The sequence below is a fragment of the Lotus japonicus genome, chromosome 6, assembly GCF_012489685.1.
Source record: "Lotus japonicus ecotype B-129 chromosome 6, LjGifu_v1.2".
NCBI lineage: Eukaryota > Viridiplantae > Streptophyta > Magnoliopsida > Fabales > Fabaceae > Lotus > Lotus japonicus.
In genome coordinates, this window is record NC_080046.1 from 21,303,829 (window position 1) to 21,331,377 (window position 27,549).

At 36.9% G+C, this 27,549-nt stretch overlaps 3 protein-coding genes across 3 annotated transcripts; all 3 read right to left on the reverse strand.

Moving 5' to 3' along the window:
* Positions 1–2,988: 2,988 nt before the first annotated feature.
* LOC130726401 (E3 ubiquitin-protein ligase AIRP2-like) lies at positions 2,989–5,365 on the reverse strand. The gene is made up of 5 exons (XM_057577657.1): positions 4,952–5,365; positions 4,158–4,320; positions 3,922–3,988; positions 3,536–3,776; positions 2,989–3,427 (listed from the first exon to the last, which is right to left on the reverse strand). Exons 1-5 carry the CDS (start codon positions 5,038–5,040, stop codon positions 3,217–3,219), a joined length of 771 nt encoding a protein of 256 aa, XP_057433640.1. The 5' UTR covers positions 5,041–5,365; the 3' UTR covers positions 2,989–3,216.
* A 4,618-nt stretch (positions 5,366–9,983) lies between these two features.
* LOC130723214 (probable LRR receptor-like serine/threonine-protein kinase At1g67720) lies at positions 9,984–16,408 on the reverse strand. The gene is made up of 15 exons (XM_057574182.1): positions 16,176–16,408; positions 15,412–15,949; positions 14,567–15,078; positions 14,341–14,470; positions 14,012–14,083; positions 13,851–13,919; positions 13,658–13,729; positions 13,469–13,537; positions 13,199–13,365; positions 12,862–13,106; positions 12,448–12,574; positions 12,295–12,360; positions 12,018–12,204; positions 11,800–11,932; positions 9,984–10,498 (listed from the first exon to the last, which is right to left on the reverse strand). The coding sequence occupies exons 1-15, from the start codon at positions 16,246–16,248 to the stop codon at positions 10,175–10,177; spliced, it is 2,784 nt and encodes a 927-aa protein (XP_057430165.1). The 5' UTR covers positions 16,249–16,408; the 3' UTR covers positions 9,984–10,174.
* Positions 16,409–23,752: 7,344 nt separating this feature from the next.
* On the reverse strand, positions 23,753–24,232 carry LOC130725089 (uncharacterized). The gene is made up of 2 exons (XM_057576345.1): positions 24,163–24,232; positions 23,753–24,045 (listed from the first exon to the last, which is right to left on the reverse strand). The coding sequence occupies exons 1-2, from the start codon at positions 24,230–24,232 to the stop codon at positions 23,753–23,755; spliced, it is 363 nt and encodes a 120-aa protein (XP_057432328.1).
* Between the last annotated feature and the right edge of the window lie 3,317 nt (positions 24,233–27,549).

Sequence of the window (27,549 nt, forward strand, 5' to 3'; positions counted from 1 at the left end):
CCACCCACCATCAGTCAAGCATCAACAACACCACACACTCTATTTCTTCTTCTTTTTCTTCTTCCCACTCACCACTCCCTTTTCAACCCCACCAAAACACTCCCCCCACATCGACCCAACATTCAGATTAGCCATGGAAGGACATGAATTAGAACCATCCTTATTTTTGATTCACCATTATCGATCTCGCTTTCCTACCTTCTTCTTCTTCTTCTTTTTCTTTCAACCACACAGGAACCTTAGATTTCAGAAACCTAGAACAAATAAAAAACCCAAACCTAGAAGAGATCAGAAACCCAAACCCATAATTTCAATCTAGACGGTGTGAGAGATCGAGACGATGAAGGGTTTCTCGCCCCCATCACCAAGTTCCAACCTTTTCGCCCAATGACAGTGGATGGCGATCGAGGTTGCTCGCGTTGGCTTCGTGACTTGACGTCGAGGATCTGGCGACGGAAGAAGGTGAAGACATTGAAAGCTTCGGTCATTGAAAGTCAAGGTTTAAAGTTGTTCTATAAATGGTTTTGTTGGGATTTGAAAAAGAATTTCTTGGATTTTCTTCTCTAATTTTCATCTCTCCTAGACTGATTTTCCTTTTACTCAGTAAAGCTACAACCTTTCACCCATATGTGGTATGGTGTCGATCTAGGCTTTGGGCTTTTGTGGGATGATTCAGCCGTTGAAGGAGGAGGACGATTTTGTGGTTGAGAAGGTGGAGAGGAGGGAGGCCAGGAGAAGGGGTTGGGGCTTTTATGAGGTGGTTCTATTGTTGAGTGAGGAGGACAGTTTATGGGTAAAGGGGTTTGTGTTTGGGGTTGATGAGCGTAGGAGGGAGAAGGTGAAGGGGTTTGGGTTTGGGGTTGATGAGCTGAGCATGAGTGGGAGAAGGGAAGGAATTTGAGGTTGATGTTGTTGGGTTTTAGATGGTGGTGTTTGGTTTATGGATTTCTTTAGATTGAAAGATGAAGGTGAGATTGGGGGGGGGGGGATGAAGAAGGGTAGTGGTTTTTTTTTCAATGAGTTTTTATAAATTAATATAATTAAGGATATTTTTATTTATTAATCATGTGGCATCCTATTGGCGCATACAGTCAGATCCACATCGTTAATGAGCTCCACATAGGCAAACGACGTTAACGATTTGATGAAGAAATGATGGAAGGACCCAGTTGTCACGTCGTGATCTTTTTGGTGTATCAAAATTGCTCGTTTTAAACAGAGGGGATCAAAATTGCACAAGAACCTAATATCAAGACGAAAAGTGCAATTAAGCCTACTATCAATTCCTGTCACTACTCATTTTTTTTCCATAAAAACATTGTTGAAAAAAGTAACCCGCAAAATTATGTATTACAAAAGACTACATTAATCACTGAATAAATTTTTATAAATAAAAAGGTATTTTTTTTCTTTCGGTAAATAACTTTATCAATTTGATTAAAATCATATGAGGGAAGAAAAAAAATAGTATTTTTCTTCTTTGGTTCTTGAAGAAATGAGATAGATTTTTAAATATATTTACTTTTATCGTCCTCTTTTTTTAGAGCTTACACGTGGGAACTCCATTTTTGTCTAATGAAATATTTTTCATCAAAATCTCTCACTTTTTAAGAGGAGATAAAATTGAGTTAGAAGGAGTTTTGCCCCTCCATTCCACTCTCCTCCTCTCCTAAAAGTTTAACCATGCTAGTGAAGGGCGTTACTTCATGCGATCGAAAAAGACGTGACTTGTTGGCAAAGTCTTGGGATTAGAGTTTAAGGGAAATGATATTGATGCTATTCGAGGTTTGGAAAAGGTGTATGAGGATCATTTCGAGACTTGATTTTTTGTTTGTTTCTCTCGGGCTTTGTTTTTGCTTTTGTCCGGGTTGGGGTTTTTTCGGTGGAAAATTATCTCTCTCAATTGAGGTGTTGAATCATTGCAAGTTGGTGAGGAGGGTGTACCTACAAAAAACACTTCAGCGTTTAAGTTAGTGTTTGTATGTGTTCTTCCCGCTGCCCTGAGAACGCAGTGGTTCTTGCCTCGAGCGTAGGGGGTTGGGTCACTAGAAAGGCCTAGAACCAAAAGACCTCGTGCATATCATTTGCTCCCTGTGGTCTCCATGAAGGGCAGACCATACAAAAGCAAAATATTGGGAACCTACCCAGTTCCGAATCCTAAACGCATAGACGCAATGCGTCAAACTAACACACTCTACCCACTCCAGAGCCCCACCAAGACTAACGTTCGGCATCATCAGTGGCATAAAGAGCACAAATGAGCTCCTCCTCACCATCCTCCTAGAAGTTGAAGTCCGATACGATCGTATCATCACCATCGTCATCGTCATCATCATCATCCTCCAAGTCAAGGAGGAGAACCAGCTCCTCGTCCAAGACCGCATCACCATCGTCATCATCCTCATCCTCATCCTCATCCTCATCTTCATCCTCATCCTCATCCTCCAAGTCAAGGATGAGTACTAGCTTCTCGTCCAAGACTGTAAAAGTGTAGATCTTCTCAGTAGAGTGCCAGTGTAACCTCCTTCTGTAGAGTCCAATCTATCCTCAGCAGTTCGACCAGCATAGATAATTTGACGCGTGAGGTAGTTGATACCCTTGTAAACAAGAATATATTGACTCAAATGTAAACAGGAATATATTGAGTCAAACGTAAACGGGAAAACACATATATCAACCATAAATGGAGAAATTTAAATTTTCATATTAACTTCAATGTGAATTGACATTCAGTTTAATATGTATCCAAACACACACTTCTAATGTAATTCATAACATAGAGAAAGATCATAAAATTATTTATGAACCTGCTTAACACCTTGGATTCTATCTATACAAATAAAATTTAAAGTACATAAAATTCATATTCCTTCCCACTATTAATACACAGATTCATCTTCACAATTTGAGTTCGTTTCAATATGTATCATACAAGAAGATCAACTTATGAATCTTTATATCTTAATTAGCTTCCCAGAAAGAAAATAGTTTAGCTATTCAAACAAGGAATTTCAAATTAATTCTGAGAGCAGTAGGAGGTATATCATACTCATTGGAGTAGTAAGAACATGGTTCTTCAGGGCTAAAAATCCAGGAACATCTCTTACTAGAGATATGACCAGAGTATTTTTTTTCCTTACTAGACTCTATTTACAATTGTGGGTCTGGAGTACTTTCCTACCTGTACAATTTTTTTTCTTCTTATTATGTAAAAACTTAAATCAGGTACTCATAATACATTAGAAAAAGAGCATCTGGGTGGTCTTTAGGAAGCTTGTTGATATAGAGGTAAAAATGCAACAGGTCCTCCCTAGAAACTGTTTCAGCATCAACAACATCTTCATTACAAGTTAGTACCCATAGATCCTCCGACTTAACCCTCCTCAAGCTACTGCGGCAAAAAGGGCAAGACTCTGACTTTCTGTTCCTGCAGGTTGAAAAAGAGTCCAAAAGAAGAGTGTTAAAACGATAAGCCATTGATACAGAACTTTGCAAGCTGACAACATGGGATACAAACAAATGTAATTGTGATTACCACTTGCAGTAGCATTTTATACACATGGCATGACAGCAATAAGGCAGCACAATTTTGGTGCAAGGCTCTAAGCAAATCCCACATTCATCTTCCCTTTGCAAATCAACATTGGTTAGTTTCTCATCTCCTTCAATCACCTTTTTGCCATATCTTGAACCTTCTATGCTTGATGGCCCTTGATCAGAAAGCTCAGACTTATCAAAGCTACCAAGAAGCCGCTGGAGAGATGGCAATATAACGGCTAAAAGTTCAATTTTTTATGGCAAAAACAAAAAGTTGGAATAATCAGTCATGACAATTGACAACTATAAATAATTAAACTTTTCAGTGTAAGGAAAAAAAAAACAATAATAAAGATGCTTTTTGCAAGTCAAATATTCACTCACCATAAAAGTCCCCAATGGTTGCCTTTCTTCTATGAGTGGACATTATTGATCGACCATCACTGTTTACCTATGTAAAAGTAGGAGAACAATAACAACAAAGAAAAAAAAAAGAATCATATTATAGCCTAACACAATAACAACAAAGGACAAACATGAATCAAATTATAGCCTACAAGCACTTTGAGCTAGTCCAAAAAAATAATTCAGAAATGGATAACCTTCATTCAGGAACTCACCTTGTATATAACTATGTGGAAGAGGTCAAGATACCTATGCAGAAACCCTGAACAAGAACAATCTATCCATTGCAGAAACAATAGAAAAAGAGGAGCCAATTGATTGCAAACCAATTTCATCTGAAGAAGAGACCCACCCTTTGTTGTGGGAATTGCAGCAGCCCTAAACAGTGCAAACCCATAATTCAAAATTTCAAATTCAGAGAGGAAAACCAAAAATCAGAGAGATAAAAATGCACAATCAAACAAAATGCTACTAAGAGCATCTCCAATATTAGTTCTCAGAGGTGAGTTCTTAAGCATTATTCATGTGACCCGTAGTGCCACATATGCTTAAAAAACTCTTAAGTCTGCATAATTCACTCCAACCACAAGTTCTTAACTTTGAGTTCTTAGCACTATTTATTTGGTCTCACCACACCAAAACTCATAAAGTAATAAAACAATTTGGATGAAATAGAAAAAATGTTTATTTTATGCTAATAACTCATAAAGCAAAGTTGCTTATATAAGAACTAAAAACTTCACGACAACCCTCTCCAATGCTTAAGAACTTGGTTCTTAGTTCTTAGGTTAAGAACAACTTCTAAGAACTAGCATTGAAATGCTGTAAGAGTACCAAATTCAATGAACATGTATAGACGTTGACTGTGTTCATGTTGAAAAATTGAAGTCAATAATAAAAGAAAGCCCTCCATTCGAAAACTTTTTCATACCCAAAAATACATAAATCAGAAAGGAAAGTTGAAAAAATGATGAGAGAAAATTAAGGGAAATGGAAAAATGAAACTCACAAAGCATTGGCGTGTTGTATATCAGCTTCGAGTAATTTGAGGGAATCTTGGTAAGGTAACCGAGAAAGTTGGTATGCCATCATAGCCATCCTTTTCTTATTTTTTGCCTTTACTTGATGAAATGAAAAGCTGAAGCAGAGAATCAAATGGGTCACGGAGAAAGCAGAGAACGTTTCCTCCTTCTGTGAAAATGATCAAGTTCTTTTTGACACCCTTGTCTTAGTTTCAATCAAAGAAATAAGTGAGCAATTGAATTGACGAAGAGGAGATAAAGGGTTTAACTTTTCGATGATAAAGTTTGAAGTATGAACCATGGGGATGCTTCATATGAGTGTCGTTGGGTTTTGGTTTTTGGGTGTTGCGGTGGGTGAAGTAAGGAATGCCGTTTGACACACGATGCGTTGCGTATTAGCATTTTTTTTCTCCCGTGATGGGGGCTAAACTAAATAACACTCTTTTTTTATTATTATATTATATTTTTTATTATATTAGTAACACTCTTTTTAACCCTTTCCTTTAAAGATTCTCTCATTAATGGGTTAAAATTTATATAATTTCCACTAAATTAGGGTCTCAATCCTAATTTGATGAAACCTACCAAAAATTTGACTAATTAAAGTCTGAATATTAGAAAAAGAGTGTCAAAAGAGAGCATTCTTATCTATTCACAATTTGTACCAAAAAAAAAATCTATTCACAATTAAATATTGTGTTAGTTTCAAAAAAAAATAGTGTTTGTGAGATAATACGTACGAGGACAAGAACTAAAAATGAATATTAACACTAATATTCTGAATTGATATTCATAATTCATTTTTCCCAATTAAATCCAACCATATCTCTTAATTCAAAATCATATCTAGTCAAAATTTAAGTTCGAAACTAACACCTCTAAAATCAATCCAAATAATTTGAGATTAATTCCTAAAATTTAAAATAATATTCTGAATCTATATTTTTTAAATTTAGAGATATGAGAAGAAAATACTTGTCATATCCTATTCTTCAATCTTAATATAAATATCATAGATAATACATGTTTTAAAGAGTTTCCAACTCTAATACAAGGACGAATATTACTATTGTTTTAAGATTTAAAGGTTTCTAGTCAGTGAATTTTGTTAGAATATATTTACTACTCTAGCTACTTTTATTAAAACTCAATTTTCAGCAAATATTAAATGTCTTCAATGTGATAATGGACGTGTATATGACAATTGATCATTTCACCAGTATTGTGATGTTAATGACCTTGTTTATCGCTTCTCTTGCCCTCACACTTCTTCTCAAAACGAAAAAGCAGAACGAAAAATCTGCATCATTAACAACATGATCTGCACCCTCTTGCTCATTCGTCTGTTTCTCCCTTTTTTTGGTGTCATGCGCTTTAAATGGCACCGTACCATCTGAACATTCTTCCCTACAAGACTCTTCAAAATCATTCTCCTACTCCCCCTATTTCCTTCAGCTACGATTAACAAACTGCAACCACGACTGTCTCCGTGTGTTTTCCTGGGGTATCCAATGAATAATAAAGGTTATAAATGTTATGATTTGACAAACAGAAAACTAATAATTTCACGGCGTGTTATCTTTGATGAAACCAGATTTCCTTTTGTTGACTTGCTCTTGGACACTGCCTCCTCTTATGATCGTTTCATCGAGGACCTTTATCCTTATCTGATCCATCAATGCACACTACGTCCCACCGTCGAGTCCCACTAACTCTACGTTGCCCTCATCGACCCTCATCTCTTCGCATACTTCTTCCTCGCCTTTACCCTTGCCTGCGATCCCACTTGTACCTCCGACTCGGACCACGACCACCTGTAGCATGCACGATATTTCCAAACTTAAAAATCCTTTTAGTCCTTCGGTCTCCCTTGACGACCTGTCCATCTCACCTTGCCTCGTAACCTAAAATAAGCCTTTTATGATCTCATTGGAAGTCCACTATGCAGTCTGAATTTAATGATCTTATTAGAAATAATATGTGGGAGTTGGTTCCCGGTCCTTGTAATGTTAATGTTATTCGCTGTATGTGGATCTTTCGCCATAAAAAGCAGTCTAATGGTTTGTTTGAGCGTTATAAGGCTCGTCTTGTAGGTGATGGCATGTCTCCGATTGCAGGTGTGGATTGTGACGAGACTTTCATCCCCGTGGTCAAACCGGCTACCGTACGGACAGTTCTTAGCATTTCTCTCTCCAAATCATGGCCCATTCATCAGTTGGACGTCCGGAATGCTTTTCTACATGGTGATCAGTGGTGGAAGCACAGGGGTGACTTCCCTGTGCTTAGTCACCCCTGGCTTCCAATCATTTCTAAGGAAAAAAAATTGAGGGTGAATTTAGTCACCCCACATGGGACACAACACGTGAGTGAGAGGGAAGGCAACATGGCACCCTTTGTTTTCTTATATATCCATTTACTGCACCGCTGCACGTGACTACCTGAGCACTTCTTCTTCTATTTTTTTCTTTTAATAACATGTATGTGGGTCCCACTCACTAGTATATAATTTAAAACAAAGACACTACCATCTAAAAAAGAAACAGAAGTGTGGTCAGGAAACAGGAAGAACAGAGAAAGGAAAGAAACAAGGGAAAAGGCCAAAGGCAAGGAGAATAAAACTTCATTGTCTCATTGGATTTATGACATTGAAGAAACAAATCAAATAAAGCAAAGAGAAAGAACAAGAGATTTTGCTGGTATAACATTTAGAACCTCTCTATAATCTACTTTCTTTCTTACTAATACTTTTTCATATATCACTTTCTATGGATATTCAAATTTTCATGTGTTCAAACTCAAATTTATTGGTTTAATTCTCTTTTTTGTTGCTTAATTGGTCTGATTATATGAGATTGGATTTGTGGTGCTTGTGTTTTGCTTGAAAAAATGTGATAAAATATATGCACACCAAGTGTTTGTAAAAAGTCTCCTTTAAGATTTAGACTTCAATAAAGAGTTTTTGCTTTCGTTGCTTCCTTCTTGTTATGTTATTGCTTTAATTTGTTGTTTTTTGATGAATTTGTTAGTGTTAATTGTTTATTTGAACGTTAAGAAAAGGATTAAATATAGAAAGAACTTCGAAGTTATAATCAAAGTCATGTATTGTGTTATTATAATCAATTTTGTTCCACTAGTGATAACTTTACTATATAATTCATTTTTTATTTGCACATTCTATTGTTTTATTTAAACTTTATTGTTTTACTCAAATTGTTTATTTTATTAGCTTGAAAAATGAAGAAGAAGAAAATGATTGACTTTTACTTTAAGAGAAAAGAGAGATGATGAAGAAGCACAACCTTCACTTGTTTCACCAACTTCAATAGATATTAATGTTTCAAATATCGTTGAAGTTGGACAACCAACACAATCAACCGTAGAGCAACTTGTCCAACCACCTCCTTCAAAAGTTTTGAGAATTGAACAAGAAAGAATCAATATTGATGCTTTGATTTGTGAAACCGTAGAGCAACTTGTCCAACCACCTCTTACTAAAATACTTATGAGCCGGTTAGTATCTTTTTCACCCAAACTAATCTTATATTTCTTATGCTTTTATTAAATATGTCTTGCACTTAAACTAATTTTTTGTTCACACCAAAATACCTATCTGTTTTTTTGGCAAATTTTTTATTTGATAAGAATTGAAATTTTCATACAAATTATATTCCTTTACATCCTAGTCCCCCCCCTAATGAAAGTCCTGGCTACGCCCCTGATGGTGATCTCCATGAGATTGTCTACATGCATCAAACTTTGGGTTTCAGTGCTCGAACTATGTATGTCGTTTGAAGAAGTCTCTTTATGGTCTGAAGCAGGCGTCTCGTGGTTGGTATAAGTGGTTTGCTAACTATGTTTTCACTATTGGCTTCCGACACAACACTTCAAATCATTCTCTTTTCATCTTCCAGCGGGGTACTGATATTGCCTACATACTTCTCTATGTTGATGACATCATCCTGTTTGTTTCGTCACATGATCTCCGCAAATTCTTTATGACATTTCTGGCATCAGAATTCACTATGAAGGATCTCGGTCCTCTGAGTTACTTCCTTGGCATCGCTGTCACTCGCCATGGCTTCAGGGAATCCTTCTGCTAGTGAGATCCTTGCTCGAGTCGGCATGGCTTCGTGCAACCCTTTGCTGCTCCGGTTGACACCAAGCGGGAGCTCAGTTCATCATTTGGGATTCCTTGTGAGGATGCCACCTTGTATTAGAGTCTTGCTGGTGTCCTACAATACCTCACCTTCACTCGTTTCGACATTTCCTATGTTGTTCAGCAGGTTTGCTCACATATGCATTCTCCCCACACCGAGCACATGCTTTCCCTCAAGCGTGTTCTACGATATGTTTGTGACACCTTGACTTATGGTCTACATTTGTATCCCTCCCCATTGAGAAACTTGCTTCTTACATTGATGCTGATTGGAGGGATGTCATGACATCAGACGCTCCACTTTTGGTTACTATTTTCCAACCTCTTTTCTTGGTCCTCCAAGCGACACCCACTCTCTCTCGCTCTAGTGCTGAAACTGAATATCGAGGGTGTTGCTAATGTTGTCTCTGAGTCCTGTTGGATCCGCAATTTACTTTTAGAGCTTCATTTTCCTCTCGCTCAGGCAACATTGGTCCACTGTGAGTCTGTGACAATGTTAGTGCCATGTACCTTTCTTGCAATCCAGTGCATCATCAGCGTACAAAACATATTGAGATGGATATCCACTTTGTTTGGGAAAAGGTCGTGCGTTGTTAGGCTCGTGTTCTTCATGTTCCTTCCCGTCATCAGCTTGCAGACATTTTTACAAAGGGTCTTCCTCGAATTCTTTTTGGTGATTTTTGTGCTAGTCTCAGTGTCGATGAACCTCCCGCTTCGACTGCGGGGATGTGTTAGCATACAATAGAATATCAGGTTAGATTATTCTTTATTTGTTTAGCTATGTAATTACCCATGTAATCAGATTTAAATTTGATTGTTTAGTCAACTCTCAATTGTATAAATACATTGTCAAGTATCAATAATAATAATAATAGTGGAATACTTTTCATTCAAGTTCCATAGTGGTATAAATATATTACTGTTCAGTAGTATAACGATGGACAAGAAGGAAAAAGGAAATACTGATAAGTAATTTACAAAACCCACCCACAAAAGGTGTTATATTAGGCAGGTAGGTACCATGATATAAAAATAAAAAAGAAAAAGAAAAAGATTATCTAGCTGATGGGAGGCAACTATTTGACAAGTCAGGGCTCTCAATCTCAAGAAAGCTTGTAAGTAAAGTTTTCCTTGAAGATTGGGGTTTTGAACTGCCTGAAGATGATAATTTGAGCTGATTTTCTGTCCCTTTTTCAATCTTAGAAGCATCCTGTATAGCCAAAATGACTTCTTGCATCCTTGGCCTGGAGGCACCATGTTGTTCTACACATTGCATGGCAATTTCAGCAACCCTCCAAATTGACTCTGTTTTTACATGGGAAACTAGGGAAGGATCCATGATGCTTATCACATCTCCTTTACGAATTAAAGATCTTGCCTGCAGAAAATTTGTAAGATAAGAGGAATTTGCATGAAAGTCTGCAACAAAGTTTTCTAACATGTATAATTCTAGCTAAGTTAATATTTGAATGTTTCTCTATCCCTCAATTATAGTGAGTTTTTAATCTGGTCACCCTTTTTCAAATTCTAAAAATGAGTTCCCATTCATTATTTTCACTTACCAACTAGTTTCTCCATCATGTTTAACTATTCACCTTAAATTACATTTTTGTCCCTAAAAATATCATAATTTATATGAAGCCTCCATAAATTATTTGCCTATCTAATGCTGGTTTCATTTACATGTCACGTGTGCATTACTGCATTTTGAGTTTAAGAAAAAAAAAATTAAAATGGGAGAGCAGATGAGAAATCATGATATTTTAAGGGTCCAAAGCCAAAATGTAGACTAATTAGTTATCTTGATCTCAAAAGATATAGGGTGGAAAATTTCATTTTCATCCTTTTTTTCGAAAGCAGAAGTTTTATTGAATTGAAATGAAGATGAGAAACAAGTCCTCATGACAAAAGATTAAGCACAATGCCAACAAAGAAAACAAAGAACGAAAAGCAACCTACGGCAGGATAACAACGATCCTGCCAAAGAAATCAAAGAAAACCAAAAAACACAAAAACGCTCCTAAAAACAAACAATCAAAACTAACCTATAACCCAGTTTTCATCCTTGAAAGATAAAAATGGATTCAATTTAGTCCTTGTATGTACTAAACCTGAGTGAACCCTCAAATTGGTCCCTGAAAGGTACAATGTCGAACAAGTTGGTCTCTGAAAGGAAGAAATACCTTTAGAAGTCCCTAAATATGTCAATCGTCAGTGTCCCTCTGTCACTTTTGGTCAACTAATGTTCAGGGACTTTGAAAGTGACAAAGGACCAAGTTGACTGACGATTGATACATTCAAAGATTTTTGAAGGTATTTTCTACTTTCAGGGACGAACCTGTCCGACGTTGTATTGTATCTTTCAATGATGAATTTGAGGGTTCACTCACTAATCGTCTTATTCATCTTTTAGGAATTAACTTTATTAGATTTTTTAATCTTTTAGAACTAAATTGATTGACTTTTATATTTCAGGTATGAAAATGACAACATTTTCATCATTGTACTAAACTGACCAACCTTATATATATGAGAAATTAAAATAACTATTTACTCTCCAAAACTTAATTGCTTCACATGATTTAGAACATTTTCATGTTATTCAGTTTTTGGTTAGGCAACCTTTACCGTTGCTACTTTTCGAACTTAGGATTATTCAAGGCAAGCATACCCACTTACCCAGTGAACAATATTCATTTCAGGACCATAATCTTCAATGGATACAGGCTTTCTTCCAGATATCAGTTCCAGAAGAACAACTCCAAAACTGTACACATCACTCTTTTCAGTCAATTGCTGATTTGCATAGTACCTATTCAGGGAAAAATGTATGAGCTCAACACTTTCTGGAGAGAACAGATATAAATGATCATGGACACATGAGAAACATGGCTTACTCAGGATCCAGGTAGCCTACAGTTCCCCTCGCAACACTTGATATATGAGTTAAATCTTCTTCAGCTAGTCTTGAGAGTCCAAAATCTGACACCTTTGCTCTCATATTGATGTCCAGGAGAATATTGCTCGTCTTTACATCTCGGTGAATGATACTAGGATTGCATCCTGTGTGCAAGTATTCAAGGCCTACAGAAATAGAAAATTGCTCTTTAACTATTAACTTGGAATTGACATACTGAAACTAGTTATGAACCATGAAGTTAGTCACCAATCAACCTTTAGCTGCATCTTCTGCAATTCGAAGCCGAGCTAACCAGTCTAATTTCATCTCAGTCGAACAATCTGTCAAAACATTGGAATTAATATCTTAGTCTTGACACAATTTTTACTACTAAGTAAATAGATTAATACAAGGGTGTTGGATTCAACCATGAATGTGGTCCCGTAAAGTGCCATTGTGCATATACTCATAAACCAGAATATGCTGATATTCTTCTTCACAATATCCAATCAGAGGAACCAAGTTTCGGTGATGAATTCTTGATAGGAGGGCTACCTGCATTTGTAACTCTACAATCAATGAGCTGAATATTTTCTCTTATTCTTCTAGTTTCTCTTAGATACTCAAGAAATCTGAGCTAGAATAATGATAGTTTCATGGTTTCAATTTCTTAAACTGTTTTAGCAGTGATACTTTCGCATCTATGATACAGAGAATGCTGATGAAATACAAGGAATACAATTCTTTTGATTGAACTTCAGGTGAAATTTTATAATAGGACACTGAAAAGGCTGATTGTACAGCACTGATTCTCGATCAGGATTCAAGTATTGAAATGCTACCTCATTCACAAATTGCTGGTTCCCATGGCTGGACGGATCAGTCATAGTCTTAACTGCTATCTCTTTTCCATCTCTCATTTTCCCATAATAAACAGATCCAAAGCTTCCTTTGCCAATCTTCTTCGAAAAATCATTAGTAGCTTCTTTCAATTCTGAGAGCGCAATATAGTATGCAGTACCTTCATCCATTAAACTCCCACCTCGCAGAAATGAAGATCCAGTTAAAGGTTTAGATCCTGAAATCCCTGCAGGGTACAACAATGCTTGGATCTTTTGAAGGTAGATAGAACTTGATAATTGTAACCTAAAAGTGTTACATTTGACTTGGTTGACTAACCATTTTCATCACGTTTCTGTTGAGATGTCTTTCTCCGCAGATTACACAAGAGCACTAAACTTGCTAAGAATAGTATTAATAGAATCACTAGCACTCCAATAGAAATTGCTAGCATCAACTTAAAATGCTTTTTGTTCCCTCTATGTAGTCCAGGATTATTATCATAGCTGGAAGTAAAAATAAATGTCAGTTCAACTTAGGAAGGAAAAACCGTCGCGTTTATTATCTTCATAATACATGAAAATTTATGTTTTTGCTGAGCATACGTACTTGAAAATGATTTTTGCAGATAATAATCCTGCTGGAATTTCCCCATTAAATGAGTTATTCTGTATGAACCTGTCATAGATCCAAAGAAGCTGCATTATTCAGAAATATGTAAGGGGGTAACAATAGTGTTAAGTTGTTTTGAAAATAGAGATCATAATTGATAAACATTGATGAATAAGTGCTACATACAGTGCTTGTAAACTCGGCAAACTACCCAAGTAAGATGGTAGTGGACCAGTCAATTTATTGTTCTCTAGATGCCTGCAAGTCAATAGTTGAAAAAATGAAAATAAGAAAAAATTAACATAGAAAGAAGGGTGTTTCCCAAAATATTGATTCCACCCCAACCCCTCCAAAAGAAGGTATAAAACTAAAAACTTACACAATCTTTAGATTGATAAGATTGCTCATGTCAGGTAGTTGTCCTGTAAGCAAGTTGCCATCTAACCACCTAACAAAACAAGAATGAATTGCTAGAAAAGAAAGTACATAAAGAAAATAACAAAACAAAAGCATCTTTATTTTGAAGTACGATTTACTTACAATTCTGTCAATGCTTCCATGTTTTTGAGCTCATTCGGGATTTCACCCTTCACATTCCTTCTTGATAGGTTTCTGAGACAAGTTAATATAATTAGTAAAAATGAGTACTCCTTGAACTTCCAGTACATATTTACTAATTACTAAGGAGAAATGTTCGACAATAGTTTTGCATCATGTTTCTGCCTTATTCTTTTATGCCAACTTTTGGAATTCATTATTGTCATATTTCTGAAAACTGCTTGAGAGACGACTCATTCACAGAGTGGCAATTCACTAGATTACAAGCTATGACGAAACAGAAGGGTCAACAAGAAGGTATGAGATGTTACATCTTGGTAATTCTTGGAGGTGTATTGGTACTACAGTTTACCCACTCCCAGGGAGTTGGAACACATGGATCCCCTTTTCTCTCCAGGACAATGTCAGAAGACAAGGAGCCAATTGCATTAACAACATTTGCTGTAAAATAAAAGTATGGTTAGAATTTTGTTCATTTGATGCATGCATCAAAAGATCTACTAGTTTCCCAATTATATGCTGATATAAATAACTTACAATCTTGCCTGTCGGTCTTTGGAGCGATTTGTACGTATTTGCTAATTTCCAATGCATTTAGAAGAGGTCCTCGAGAAGAATCCCGGGTCCTACGAAAGGAGAATGAGAGAACAAATTGCAGACTCACATTCATGTAACTTGGCTCATAAAGAGTGTAGCTCCCATTGGCATTCTCAGCAATATTCACTACTGCATTGCTATAGTCAGCTATAAAAGGTTGCTCCAATTTGAATTTTCTAGTCTCATTCTTACCCAGATTTTCAATTTCCGCAAAATATGCATAAGCTCTAGCATCGCCAGGGAAGTCTTCAAGGTTTAGTCTATAACTAAGTACTCCTTCTGTGCCAACAACCGCGGTTTGCATCACTTTAACAGGTGGGTATTCTCTTGTCCCTACTTGTATGTTATTGGTTGTGTTAATTCTTTCTGTGCCTGTAGCCACCCCAACAAGATAATTTTGTCTTCTAATAAGATCAGAATCCCAAATTCTATCATATGGGTCATCTGGATACCTGACAAATATTCGTTAAAAAATAAATAAATAAAGCTGATAGCACCAAAATATACACATCCTTTTCCTGCAAAATTTTAAATCTAGGTTGTAAATTGTAATGGATTTTCATTCTCTCTGGTCCAATGTTTGAAAGTTCCCATTTTTGTAAGGGAAATTCTCCTAGAGTTGTTTTTCCAGCCAAAATCAATTCCAGTACTACTAGCTTCTACCCATAATCTGTGGCATGCTAATCCAAAAATGCCAACCCAAAATCAATTCTGGGTAGAAGCTACTAATACCCGAATTGATTTTGAGCTAATCCAAACATGCTATAAGAGGGTTAGCTACTAACCTGACTGCATCCTCGCTTGGAGCACCAAAGTTAATCCTAGCAGCTACTTTCAAGAAGAAATTGTCCTCAAAATCCGTGGCATACATAGAAAGATTCAACGGTCGAAGCTCAAGGGTAGACATGAAGGGAGAACCAGTTGTAGCACAGCATAAGCAAACATCAATAGAATCAGAGGGTGCCCTGAAGATCATTTCCTTCACATAAATTCTTGAGGCTTCATATATTGACACAGTAGCCCATTTGGTTGCATCCAAGTAGAGCTGAAACTGCGGGTATGTGTCTCCATTTTCCAAGCTTCCATACTGAAATGTTGCTCTCACAAGGTACCTTCTTCTCTCCTCAGTGTTCAGCGTGTAACAGTGTTTCCTGCTGTCTATAGGAAAGTCTCTGCGTTTCTGATACTGAACCTTGTTCCCATTAGGGTTTTCAACTTCCACAGATTTTCCATTTTCCATGAAACCAGAGTCTGAAATCCATGCAAGCCCTGTGCTTGGATCAGTGTAGTTACTAGTTCCTCCACAATCAATGCTGATAAACTCTGCATCACAAATCAATTCATCTCACAGATTTAGAACCCTACCAAGGTGTTCTATTTCAGCTTTCTAGCTAAGATAAAATTACATGACTTTCACAGAATAAACATGGAAACTTTGTGACAGTAAAAATTAGTTCTAGTTTTGGCATACAAGGTTGTTTGAACTGAAATTGAATCTAAAACTAACTAAGTTGTTGTTGTTGTTGTTGTGTAGTGAAGGAAACTTTACCTTCAAATTGGCAAACAGCATAGGAAGTGAACAAAGAAAGTACAACCACAAGAAAGAGAGAAAATGAACCCATTGAAGCTAGGAAGATGATAAACAAGTGATTTGCATTGAGAATTTTGGGTTGTTGATGAAAATTAACTGCTTGTTTGAGTTCAGCAACTCAGCCAGCTTTCTAGCACTTTACTTCTTCAACTTTTTTCTCATTGTTCATTCACGTTTGTAGTTGTATCTTTATTCTTTAATCTTTAATTATTTATCCGATGTGCGAATCTACTTTTTCTTTTAGAAAAACAAAAAACAAAACCTCGTTTTCTACTTTTCTTTTTTTCTCATTCCGCTTGGAAAAGAGTGTCACACAAGCTCAGTCTACGACGAATGGGGAAATTAACATATGAGCCCCACTCGTTTGTTTTCAGGTTTAGATGCTCCAATAGTACTACCTCTGATCCTATTTATAAGTAATAAAAAAGAATTCGTATAATTTAAGAAATGTAGTTAAACTAGATAAAATGCATTAAATATATCTTAAATCAAAATAAACTTTCAAAATTACCCTTTATTATTAGTGTTGGAAAGTGGGAAAGAGAGAGAATAATTAACGAGACACATTTAACAAGTTAGAATTAATAAAGACATCATGGGAAAAAAATAATTAATATAGCTCAAACTTTCATTTGATTCTTATAAAAAGGATCAAAAAAATTTATTCTCTTTCATGCTTATAAATAGGACCAGAGGTAGTATTAGTTTGTCTAAGAATAAGTGTCAATTTGGTTTTCAATTATGAAGTCCGTTTAAAGCATTGAAATTTGATATCACGATTTAAAATGCACATTTAGTCAACGGAATGCACTTGGTGCTTGTTTGGTTTTTAGTTAGGAAGTCCGTTTGAAGCATTGAAATTTGATATCACGATTTTCAATGCACATTCAGCCAACAGAATGCACTTGTTAGGTTGAGTGAATGTGCTTTCACATTCACCCACCTGAAAACCAAATAGCTGTTGTGTCGAGTGAATGTGCTTTTACATTCACGTTACTGAAAACTAAACAGGCTCTAAGAATAATGATATATAAATCACGCTACATTGACATATATCTATAGTGAGTTTTGACAGTCACAAAGTGAGAAGCTTGATGGAATATGTTTCAAACCATCAAAAATGTGAATGTCATTATGGTTTATGAGTTTACCAAGTATTATTATTCATTTAAACATGTCATGTAGTCACATCCTACTAAATTAACTGCAGGTGCGGTTTCATAGTCGTCCAATCAAAATCAAAGTCATGAGGCTTAGTTTTTAAATTAGATTAGATTTCAAGTATAAAACCATTGATATGAATTATTTGATCATTTGATCTTCGATCAAATAATTTTGTAGCACTGACCTATGTAAATTTTAGGAAATTCAAGTGCTACACATTCTAGTTTGTCTTTGTATTTAAGTTATGATGAACAAAAATAATCTCACTCCAACAATAGAAATGATATGAATTAATAAAAAACAAGTTTAAACACTCTTAAGGTGTGTGAATGCTTTGTTTAGTTGATGAGAGAAAGAGAAAAGAGAGAAGAGAGAAGAGAGAAAATGAGTAGTGAATAAGAGTAAGAAAAATAATAAATTTCATCCATTATTAGTTGTGATAAGAAAAAGTAAATGAGGTAGACATGAAGAGAAAAATAGGTTCTGACATTAAATTAATTGAACAAGAATTTCCATAACTACTATTACTTTTTATGGGAAGAAATTCAATCAGAGTAGCGCGCTTTTAATTTAAAAAAGAAAAACTGATTCAATATAATAATAATTTATATAAGCCATGAAATATATTGAAATGAGTACAAATGGTACTTCAAACTAATGCAAAGAGAAAAAAAAAAGAATAAGTAACAAAGAAACTATGAAAACAACACAGTAAATTACATCTCAATCTTTACTCTTAAAATCTCTCTTAAAAGCTAGATTTTAAGGAGACATTTTTTTTTTTCCTAAAGTTGTGTTACGGGCCGGATTGCAAAAAAGATTGTATTTACAATTCTGCATGCACCTACACATCTTCATCTCGGCTTGGTCTCTTTTTGAATTAATTGATGTTAGTTGACGGATGATATATAAATGCTATCTCATGTACAATAGTTAATTATTAGACACAATCTTAACTTGCCAAATCAAGGGCAAAGCCAAAAGATGAATAAATAAGTATTTATTAGAATGACAATGAATGGGGCTTTTACTTTATTCTTGTGTTTGTTAACATATATTTTTTAATAGACAAATGTTAGTTGTTAGTGAATTAGTCTCTCATCAGAGTTCGAACCCTGGATCATTTACTTTTCACAACCTTCATCCTTATGTCTCTAACGCTAACCACTTGAGCTAACTCTCAAGAACGTTTGTTAGCCTATATACTATTATTTATTGAATAATATGATTATTTATGAGATAAAAACGTTTTTGATAAGTTTCTCCTTTTTCCTTTTCTTTTCAATCAAACTATACGTAAGTGTTTATTTTATTACTTTGGGTGGGGTGGGGTGGGGTGGGTAATTCACATGGTTGATGGTTGAGCTAAGGGTAATTACAAGTGAAGGGTTAGAGTTCGAACTCTGAGTAAGAATAATTTGTACTAATTTACAAACAAGTAATATTTATCTATAAAAAAATACCTAATTATATTACTTCAAAATAAAAATAAAAAAATCCCCGAATAATAGCTCAAGACTCAAGTAGTAAAAGTTGGGACATATAAATTAGGGAGAGAAAGATATATGATCAATTGTTGGAAGGGGAATTTAACCTTACATAAATTAATAATTTTTAACTGACATACCGCAATTTTATCATTTAAGGATATGAAATATTGAATACTCCGTAAGATAAAAAGTAGAAGTAGTTTGTAAAAGATGTAACTAGTGATATAATAGGAAAAAATATATAGTAATAAAAAAATAAGTGGAGATGAGATGAAATAAAAAATAAATGTGACTATCTATCAATACTGTAAAGATGCGGTGGAGTCTACGGTGTCACCCATAAAAAGGGGTGCACCAGTGTCCCCCGTAATTTATAGGTAAGATTACAAACTTATCCCTAAAGCATTTCTGGCGGGTTATAACCTTCAGCGTGTGATACCCAGAATTTTTTTCTTCCTTCTCTTCGTCTGTGATTTCTTCTTTCTTTCCTTCTCCCTAACATCATAGAGCTTCAACCCTTCCTCTCATCTGGGTACACCTTCTGAAACAAAAGTTAAAACTCAACAAATATCAATTTAAGAAAACTACATAGAGGAGTGATTGGAACCAAAACCACCTATTGAAAAAAGAAAATCAACATAATCTGAATTGGACTCCCTCAGTATCCTGCAAATATCTCTGTTTTCCATGGGAAATGAATTGTTACATGAATGCAATGAAAAAAGGAATTTCAGTACTAAAACGTCATTCAAACCGAGTTCAAGCATATGGCAAAAATTAAACAGCTTTTTCACTTCAGCGTTCGCTATTCTACTCTGAGAAAGAAGGAAGAAACCATAGTGTTCGCTATCCTACGCGGTAAAGTCAGCCCTCGCTAATAGTCAAACCATATTCTCCCTCGCTAATCGCAGATCTATCATCTTAAATTGTGGCAGTAACTCAGCCCACCAGACACAACGCCAAACTGTGGCATCTCATCAACATCTTGCCACAACCGGCCAAAATTGGCGCAGGAATTCAGCGGAAGGCGCGAGTCTGCTGCCCTGCCACGTTGGGGACAGAAGCTTCCGAACGGCGAGTGACAGAGCATAAGAGATGGAGAGCCTCGGCCAAGTCGCCGGAGGAGGATAGGTGACTGACGATGGCGCTCCAAGCATTGACGTGGGGAGGTAGCCGGAGCGGCGGAGGCATCTGAAGGCAGAACCTTGCCACCGTATGACATCAATGGCGAAGGTCACAACATGGGACAAGAACAACTTCCAACCCTTGTTCATCGACACCATGATGGGCACTGCCTCTCGTCACCATCACCGTCAAGGTCCGCCGGAGAATGATTGGAACCGACGCATTCCGAAAACCCCTATCGTGAAGTCCACCACAAAGCTGATATCGAGAAACTCATATTTTTTTCATATTAGGGTTTGAAATGGAGAATAGAAGGGGTCAAAATGCTCTTCAACAAACAAAATTTATGCTGAGGCGGAGAAGATGGGTTGGTGTTGGGGCAGGAGGGGTTGCCGGCGCGAGAGCAGGTGGGAGAAGGAAAGCGGCGTTGTGAGTGGAGAAGGATGGGGGAAACCAGAACCAGGAAGAAGGTGATTTTTTTTTTATGAATGACAGGGCAATTAGTAAATCTATAACTTCAATCTAAACCGTTTAAATATTTAATTAATATATCTACGGTGTAAAATCCGTATAGATACCATGTCCCCCTTTTTACTAAAGTTTTTTTATAGAGTGCACCGGTGCACCCCATTTTGTGGGTGACACCATAGACTCCACCTAAAGATGCCAGCTAACTATTTTTTGGTATTTATTGATTCTTCTCTTTCCATTCTCGTATTTTTTTATCTGTTTTCAATTTTTTATTTTATTTGTATTGTACTTCCTCCGTCCCCTATTATAAGTCACTCTTAACTACTTATCTTAGATTAAGAAAAATCGTTAAAAGCAATAAATTTGTAAGACAAAAACATAGCATTTCCAATGTCACCCTTAGAATTGAGGTTAGTATTGGAAATAAATATTAAATGTTGCATTGGTATCACAAAGTAACTTATAATTAGAGATAAAAAAAACTCAAAAAATGTGACTTATAAATGGAGACGGAGGAAGTATAATTTAGGCAATTTAATGTATGCTTTTACAGACCAATCAATGGTGCAACTTTAGATAGTGTTGTCGTCCTGCTTTTAGAAGTTTGAAAAATATTAAACCAACACAATTGGTACATAATTTGTGTAGTTTAAACATAGTTAAGAGTTCAATTTTTAAAAGGTGTATATATTCCCAATGATTTATTAAAAGAAACACACTTACAAAATGTGATATTTAAGTTTCAGGTGATTAGTTTCATACATGTCGATTGAGAGATAATTCGGTGGTATTAAAAAGTATGCAGATATGTTCCTAAATCCAGAGTTTATTTCTCTAAAAATGTGGTAGATAATGAGGCGGATCAAATTACTGCAACCTTGGGTATTCAGAGGACTACAAATCTGGGCATGTACCTTGGGGTACCTCTCCTCCATACCAGAATGGTCAAAGACAACTTCAGCTTTCTTATTGATAAAGTGAGAAAGAAACTCTCGGGGTGGAAAATCAACACTCTCTCCTTTGCTGGCAGAGTTTCCCTTGCCCAAAGCTGTCTTCTTAGTTTGCCTACTTATGTGATGCACACAACGCCAATTCCTATAGGTATTTGCAAGGAGATTGAAAAACTTTGCAGAAACTTTATTTGGGGATCCACAGTAGATAAGAGAAGATGTCACTTAATCAATTGGGAAACCGTGTGCTCTCCTAAAGATCAAGGGGGACTTGGATTTCGTAATCTGCATATGTTGAACCAAGCTTACATGGCAAAGTTAGCTTGGGGAATCTTGACTGATATGAGTTCTCTTTGGGCTAAAGTATTTAGAGCTAAATACAATTTTAATCCTTGCCTCAGAAATCCTCCTGTTCCTAAAAACATGGACTCTCCAACTTGGAAAGGTATTTGCAAGTCGTGGTTTGTAATTGATGGAGCTGTCATGTGGACAATTGGTAATGGGATAACTGCCTCCTTCTGGAAAGACTCTTGGATCCCTAATGCCGAGCCTCTCATTGAGTTTCTGCCTGATGACAATCTTGAAGAGTGGGCTGATAATATCCCTGTTGCGGGGTTTATGTCTAATAATACCTGGAATTGGAACTTGCTTACCCAGCTGTTGCCTGATAATATCTGCAGTAGAATCTGTGCTATAAATCCCCCCCATCCTAATAGAGGAGATGACAAGCCCTACTGGGGTCTCACTACAGACAGGAAATTCTCTCTAAGTTCAGCATCTTCCATTCTCTTTCCCTCTCAGGTGCACAATCCAGATGAGGTTTTTGAAGTTGTTTGGAACTTCAGAGGCCCCCCTAAAGCCCAAACCTTACTCTGGAAAATAGCTCATGGTAAAATCTTAACTAATCTAGAAATAGTTAAGAGAGGTATGACTAATGATGGGATCTGTCCTAGATGTGGAATAGAAGATGAATCCATTATCCATGCAATTAGAGACTGTGAAGTGGTGAAGGAAGTGTGGGAAGCCTTTGTGGAGGAGGACAAATGGAGCTGTTTTTTTAGTCAAGGCTCCACAGACTGGTTACTCACAAATTTGGGGAAGGATTATGTCCATAATAGAGGAATGAGTTGGCCAATTCTCTTTGGTATTACTCTTTGGCAAATTTGGAAAGATCGCTGTGATCTTGTTTTTAATAAGCATACTGCAGCTCCTGACTCTCTTACAGTCATGACAGTTAGCCTTGCCTCTCATGTGGTTAAAGACCTTTCCCGCCCTGACAAGCCTCTTCGCACCCCAGAAATGAACACTTGCTCAGTTGGAAGCCTCCCAAACCTGGTATCTGGAAAATTAACTCTGATGGGTCGGTTGTTCAGGCTAATTTCAGAGCTGCTTGCGGTGGTCTTATCCGAGACTCTAATGGTAGACCCTTAGCAGGTTTTTATTCCCCCCTTGGCCTCTGCTCCACAGTCCGCGTGGAGCTCTGGGGAGTCCTCAAGAGCCTTCGCTTAGCTCTCCCCTTTTCTCTTGATCAAGTCATGGTGGAATTGGATTCCAAAACAGCCTATAGCCTTATCACTACGAGCTGCCCCCATGCCCACCTGTGTGTTGACCTTGTGAGAGATATCCAATATTTGGCCTCTCTCAACAGGTCTATCTCCTTCCACTTTATCTACCGGGAAGAAAACCGGTGTGCTGATCACTTGGCCAGACTTGGCCACAATTCAGGGAGTAGAATTTGACAAGGACCATGTCCCTAGCTCGTTATTTTCCTTTTTAAAGGACGATGTTATTGGGGTTGCCTTTCCCCGTATGATTCTGTAGTTTCCCTGTTCTTTTGGGCTTTGCCCCCATTTTATCAAAAAAAAAATCTGGATGCATTTAATTCGGTGGTCCTATGTGCACATACAGATTCTCTGTGGCTTCCAGAATTACAATTTGCAAAGTTTCCTTCCTCCCGTTTTTATGAGCATTGAAAGTAGTAGTAGTTTTAAAAGAGATTAATGGATATGCACCGTCAGTATTATGCCACATAAGATTAAGTGGTTACAAATCTTTTTAATTTTAATTAGTAAATTAATAAATTGCTGATGTGGCAGAAATCAATTGGGTACATGTGTAAAACAAGTTTACACTGTCACTTCCTATTTTCTCTTTTAAAAATAGAACATGTGAACATATTTAAATTTTATACTAGTGATCATCTTAAGAAAAACCATCAACTTTATAGCGAGGAAGGATGTAAAATATTCAATTATTTATAATTTAAAATCGTACATATATAAATTGATAAGTTTCTTTTTTTGGATTCATCGGAAAACTGACAAAAACAAGGAAACTACATGTAAGAAAACGAGTCCCTCAAGATGAAATGTTCAACTTCCACCGGGGGTCTCTCAAGAATGTGTAAATCAATTGAACTAGCTATCCCACCCATATGAGCCAAACAATCAGCTGCCATATTACATTCCCTGGGAACCCATTGTAAGTTCACCTTCCATTGTTGACGTAGTAATGAGGCTATCTCTCCTAACATTGGACAGAAACCATGGCTAGCTGTGTTGTGTAGCTCTCTCAGAACCTCCTTACAATCCATTTCTGCTATTATATCTCTGTATCCATGTGCCCAAGCTATACGGAGACCATTACGAAGGGCTCTGCTAGGAATGCATTTTCCCCTATACCCAAGGACACAAAGCCTCTAATCCAAACTCCATCTGGGCCACGTAAGAGTCCACCTCCCCCCACCTGATTGCTGCCTCGCTTCCAACTCCCATCCGTATTCAGTTTTATGCTCCCTTGTGGGGGAGGTTGCCATATCTGACTTATGTAATTGTGCCCATGTGCTTCATTCTCTGGACATAGTGATCTTAAAAAAAAACATCATGGTCAAAAGATAACTTGCGCCACACCTCCTCTACGCTCCAAATCTCATCCTCAAAGATTCCATTGTTTCTCCATTTCCATATACTCCATAAGCCTGCCACAAATAGAATGCTACGGCTCCCACATGCATGTTCCTTCACCCACTGGTTGAGGTTTTCAGTAAGGAAATTTTGCCAGCGTAAGGCTCCCATCCGAAGCCAAATTTCACGAGCATGAGGACAATCACGAAGGTAGTGTAATTCATCCTCCACTTGCATGGAGCAGCGACGACAATGAGGCGAGCTTGTCATCTTGCACTTGAAACGATTAGCATTGACTTGCAGGGAATTATGCAATATTAGCCAAATGAATTTTTTTTCTCTTTCCAGAACCTTAATTTTCCAGATAAAATTTATTTATCTTTAATTCCTAAATAGTATTAAAGTTTAGTCTTTTAATCTCATACTAGTACTTGTGAGAAGATGGTGTTATATGGAGAAAATTGAAGAAAAGGATTTAGGTTTAAAATTGGAAAATTGAAGAAGAGGCCCTATGCACATTTTACTGCCCGGGCAAGGCATGAATATTCATGACTAGCTCATTTGGCCAAAGTCCTTAAATAAATAACCTTCTATTTTTGCCTTCTTTGCACCTCTTTTCATATTCTTTTTCCTAAAAACAAAATAAATAAAAAAACTAAAACCAAAAATAAATAAATAAATAACTTCTAAATCAACAAAAAATTTAAAAGGGAAAAAGATAGTGTCATGAAGTTAGGGTCATGTGCGACTTAATTTCCGATCTTTAAAAAAGAGTATTTAGCTCCTTAAACATTATAAAGTGTGCAAAATAATTGAACAAACGTGCCTGAGGAGGTGGTGGTTGGATCAAACTACTTCACAAATGAGGAAGGGAACAATGGACTGGATCAACGAGTGAGTCTGGAGCGCGAGGGGCTGATCACCGGAGGTACTTGCAGGGACTGCGATTGTAACATCCTGATCTGACGACTGACCTCACGGTAACAATACGAGTCTTTTCAGCGCGCTTTGTCCTCACTCGCACGCTTCTCGGAAAAACTTCTCAGGATGTCACCCATCATAATATTGCTCCAAGGCTAGCACACTTAACCATGGAGTTCTTATGAGTTGGGCTCCCGATCAAAACCTGACATACTATGTTGGACATATCCCGAACCCTAGGGAAGCAACATAGTAACTTTCACCTCATTGGTGTCTTATAAACTCAATATCACAGCTTAGCTCGACAGACCTATTCCTTAACAAGCTCTGGTTTTCTCAGCTAAAGCTCTGATACCACAATTTAACGCCCCGATTTCTCGAGGGTCACTTTAGTAACCTTTATCCAAACTAAATATGCTGACTAAACTTTCAGAGTCCAAATATGCGAGTAACTTTTTTTTTTCAAAACATGCTCTAGCGAATACACGGTAATTACCCAATAATATATAACTTTATATCCAAAAGTATAGGTACAGTTGAGTCTTCAAAAAGAAATATCAAAAGACTTACGCCCGACTAGCTTCCTGTGATCTCTACGCTGGATAGACCACCAAACGACACACATGGGGACCTACCCTTCATCCGAACCCAAGAGAATACAAACTCATATGATCATCCTACAAGTTTCAAAAAGTGACGGTAAACTTTCTACCCAAAGGCTCAAGCCTTACACAAGACTCTATTCCTCTCTGAGGGATTCTCCTCAACGGTCGAACAATCGATCTTGAATAAGATCTGTAATAGGGTTCTAGCATCAGCAGACATGTAGTCAAATTCACGAACGACTCACGGTGCACTTCACAGAACTCTGAGACAAAGCTATGTTACTTCATCAGATCATCATGGATCCTCCTCATCGGCAGCACCACTGCGCCTTCCCCAAAGCATGGTACTTGATCATGTCGTCGCCCATCACCTGGCAGTCGCTGGCCGCCCAAACACAAGCAATACATACAATGGCCTGCGAGAGTCAACTTCCAGAATATAGGTATATATATATATATAATAGTAGGTCACACAGTATACACATAATCACATTTATACGTTTCACGCTCACACACGCAGATCTATCGATCACGTGGCTTACGTAAAATATGAGGGTTGTCAATGACAAGCCTCTCCCACACATATAACAATTAAATAACATTTAGCTTATCTCAAGCATATCAAAACTCATAGTACATATAAGCTCAATCGACAACCCTAAGGTTAGTCTATATGCTCGTGCAAATGCAGTGCCACAGAGGCACATCAAATGATCCGGATATAAACGCCTGTTCCATGAGGTAGGCGGGACAACACTTAGTCGGTCTGATACCCACTCCAGTATCGACCTCTGACTAGTGAATGCCACTTAGTTGATACCCACTCCAGTATTAACATGGTTGATAACCTCTCCGTTATCAACATCTGAAGTTACGACCACTCCATCATCCTCAGAAAACAGGCATGGCCACTCCACCATCCTGACAAAATGAATGCATGCATGATATGAATCATGGTTAGCCAAACAAACGGGAACACCCTCTCCAGTGTTCACGTCTATCTCTAAGAAAACAGTCATACTAAAAGACCAAATCTAGATTCAACATCAACGGTTGCACTCCGCTCCAAGTGATCGAAGTTTACACAACGACAGGTTACTCCACTCCAAGTAACCGTGTCGTCGAGTCTCGTCTTTCTTTTCTCAAAAATCATCAAAGAAAGTCCCCCATTGAAATTTTCTTTTCTATAAAGAATTGATTGAAGTCCCTTTGAAAGTATCCTTCTCATTCTTTAAAAGTTTTGCAATGCAAATAAACTCTCTTTTAATTTACAAAATATGTGTACCCCTTGATTATTTATGAAATTTTTTAAGTAAATCATGAATAGGTTTGTTCCTTTTCGAAAACTTTGGTAAATTAAATAAAAGATCCCACCCTGTATAAATCTTTTTGAGAAAACCTCTTGATCGAAAACCACAGTAGATCTAAACCATAGTTAGAGTCTCCTCTAACCGACACTCGGAAAAACCCTCCTGTTACACAAGCGATATGCCGTTAATAGATAATCAAATATGATAATGAAAGTACAAACATCATCACAACAAGTCATTTTATCAAATAGCAAGCATCCAGGTACTCTCACAACAATCATATAACATATATTCAATGATATAAATAGCCTAAGAGAATAATCCCCACAACAAGCATATAGCATATATTCAATATATAAATAGCCGAAGAGAAGTGCCCTCACCTTAGCCACT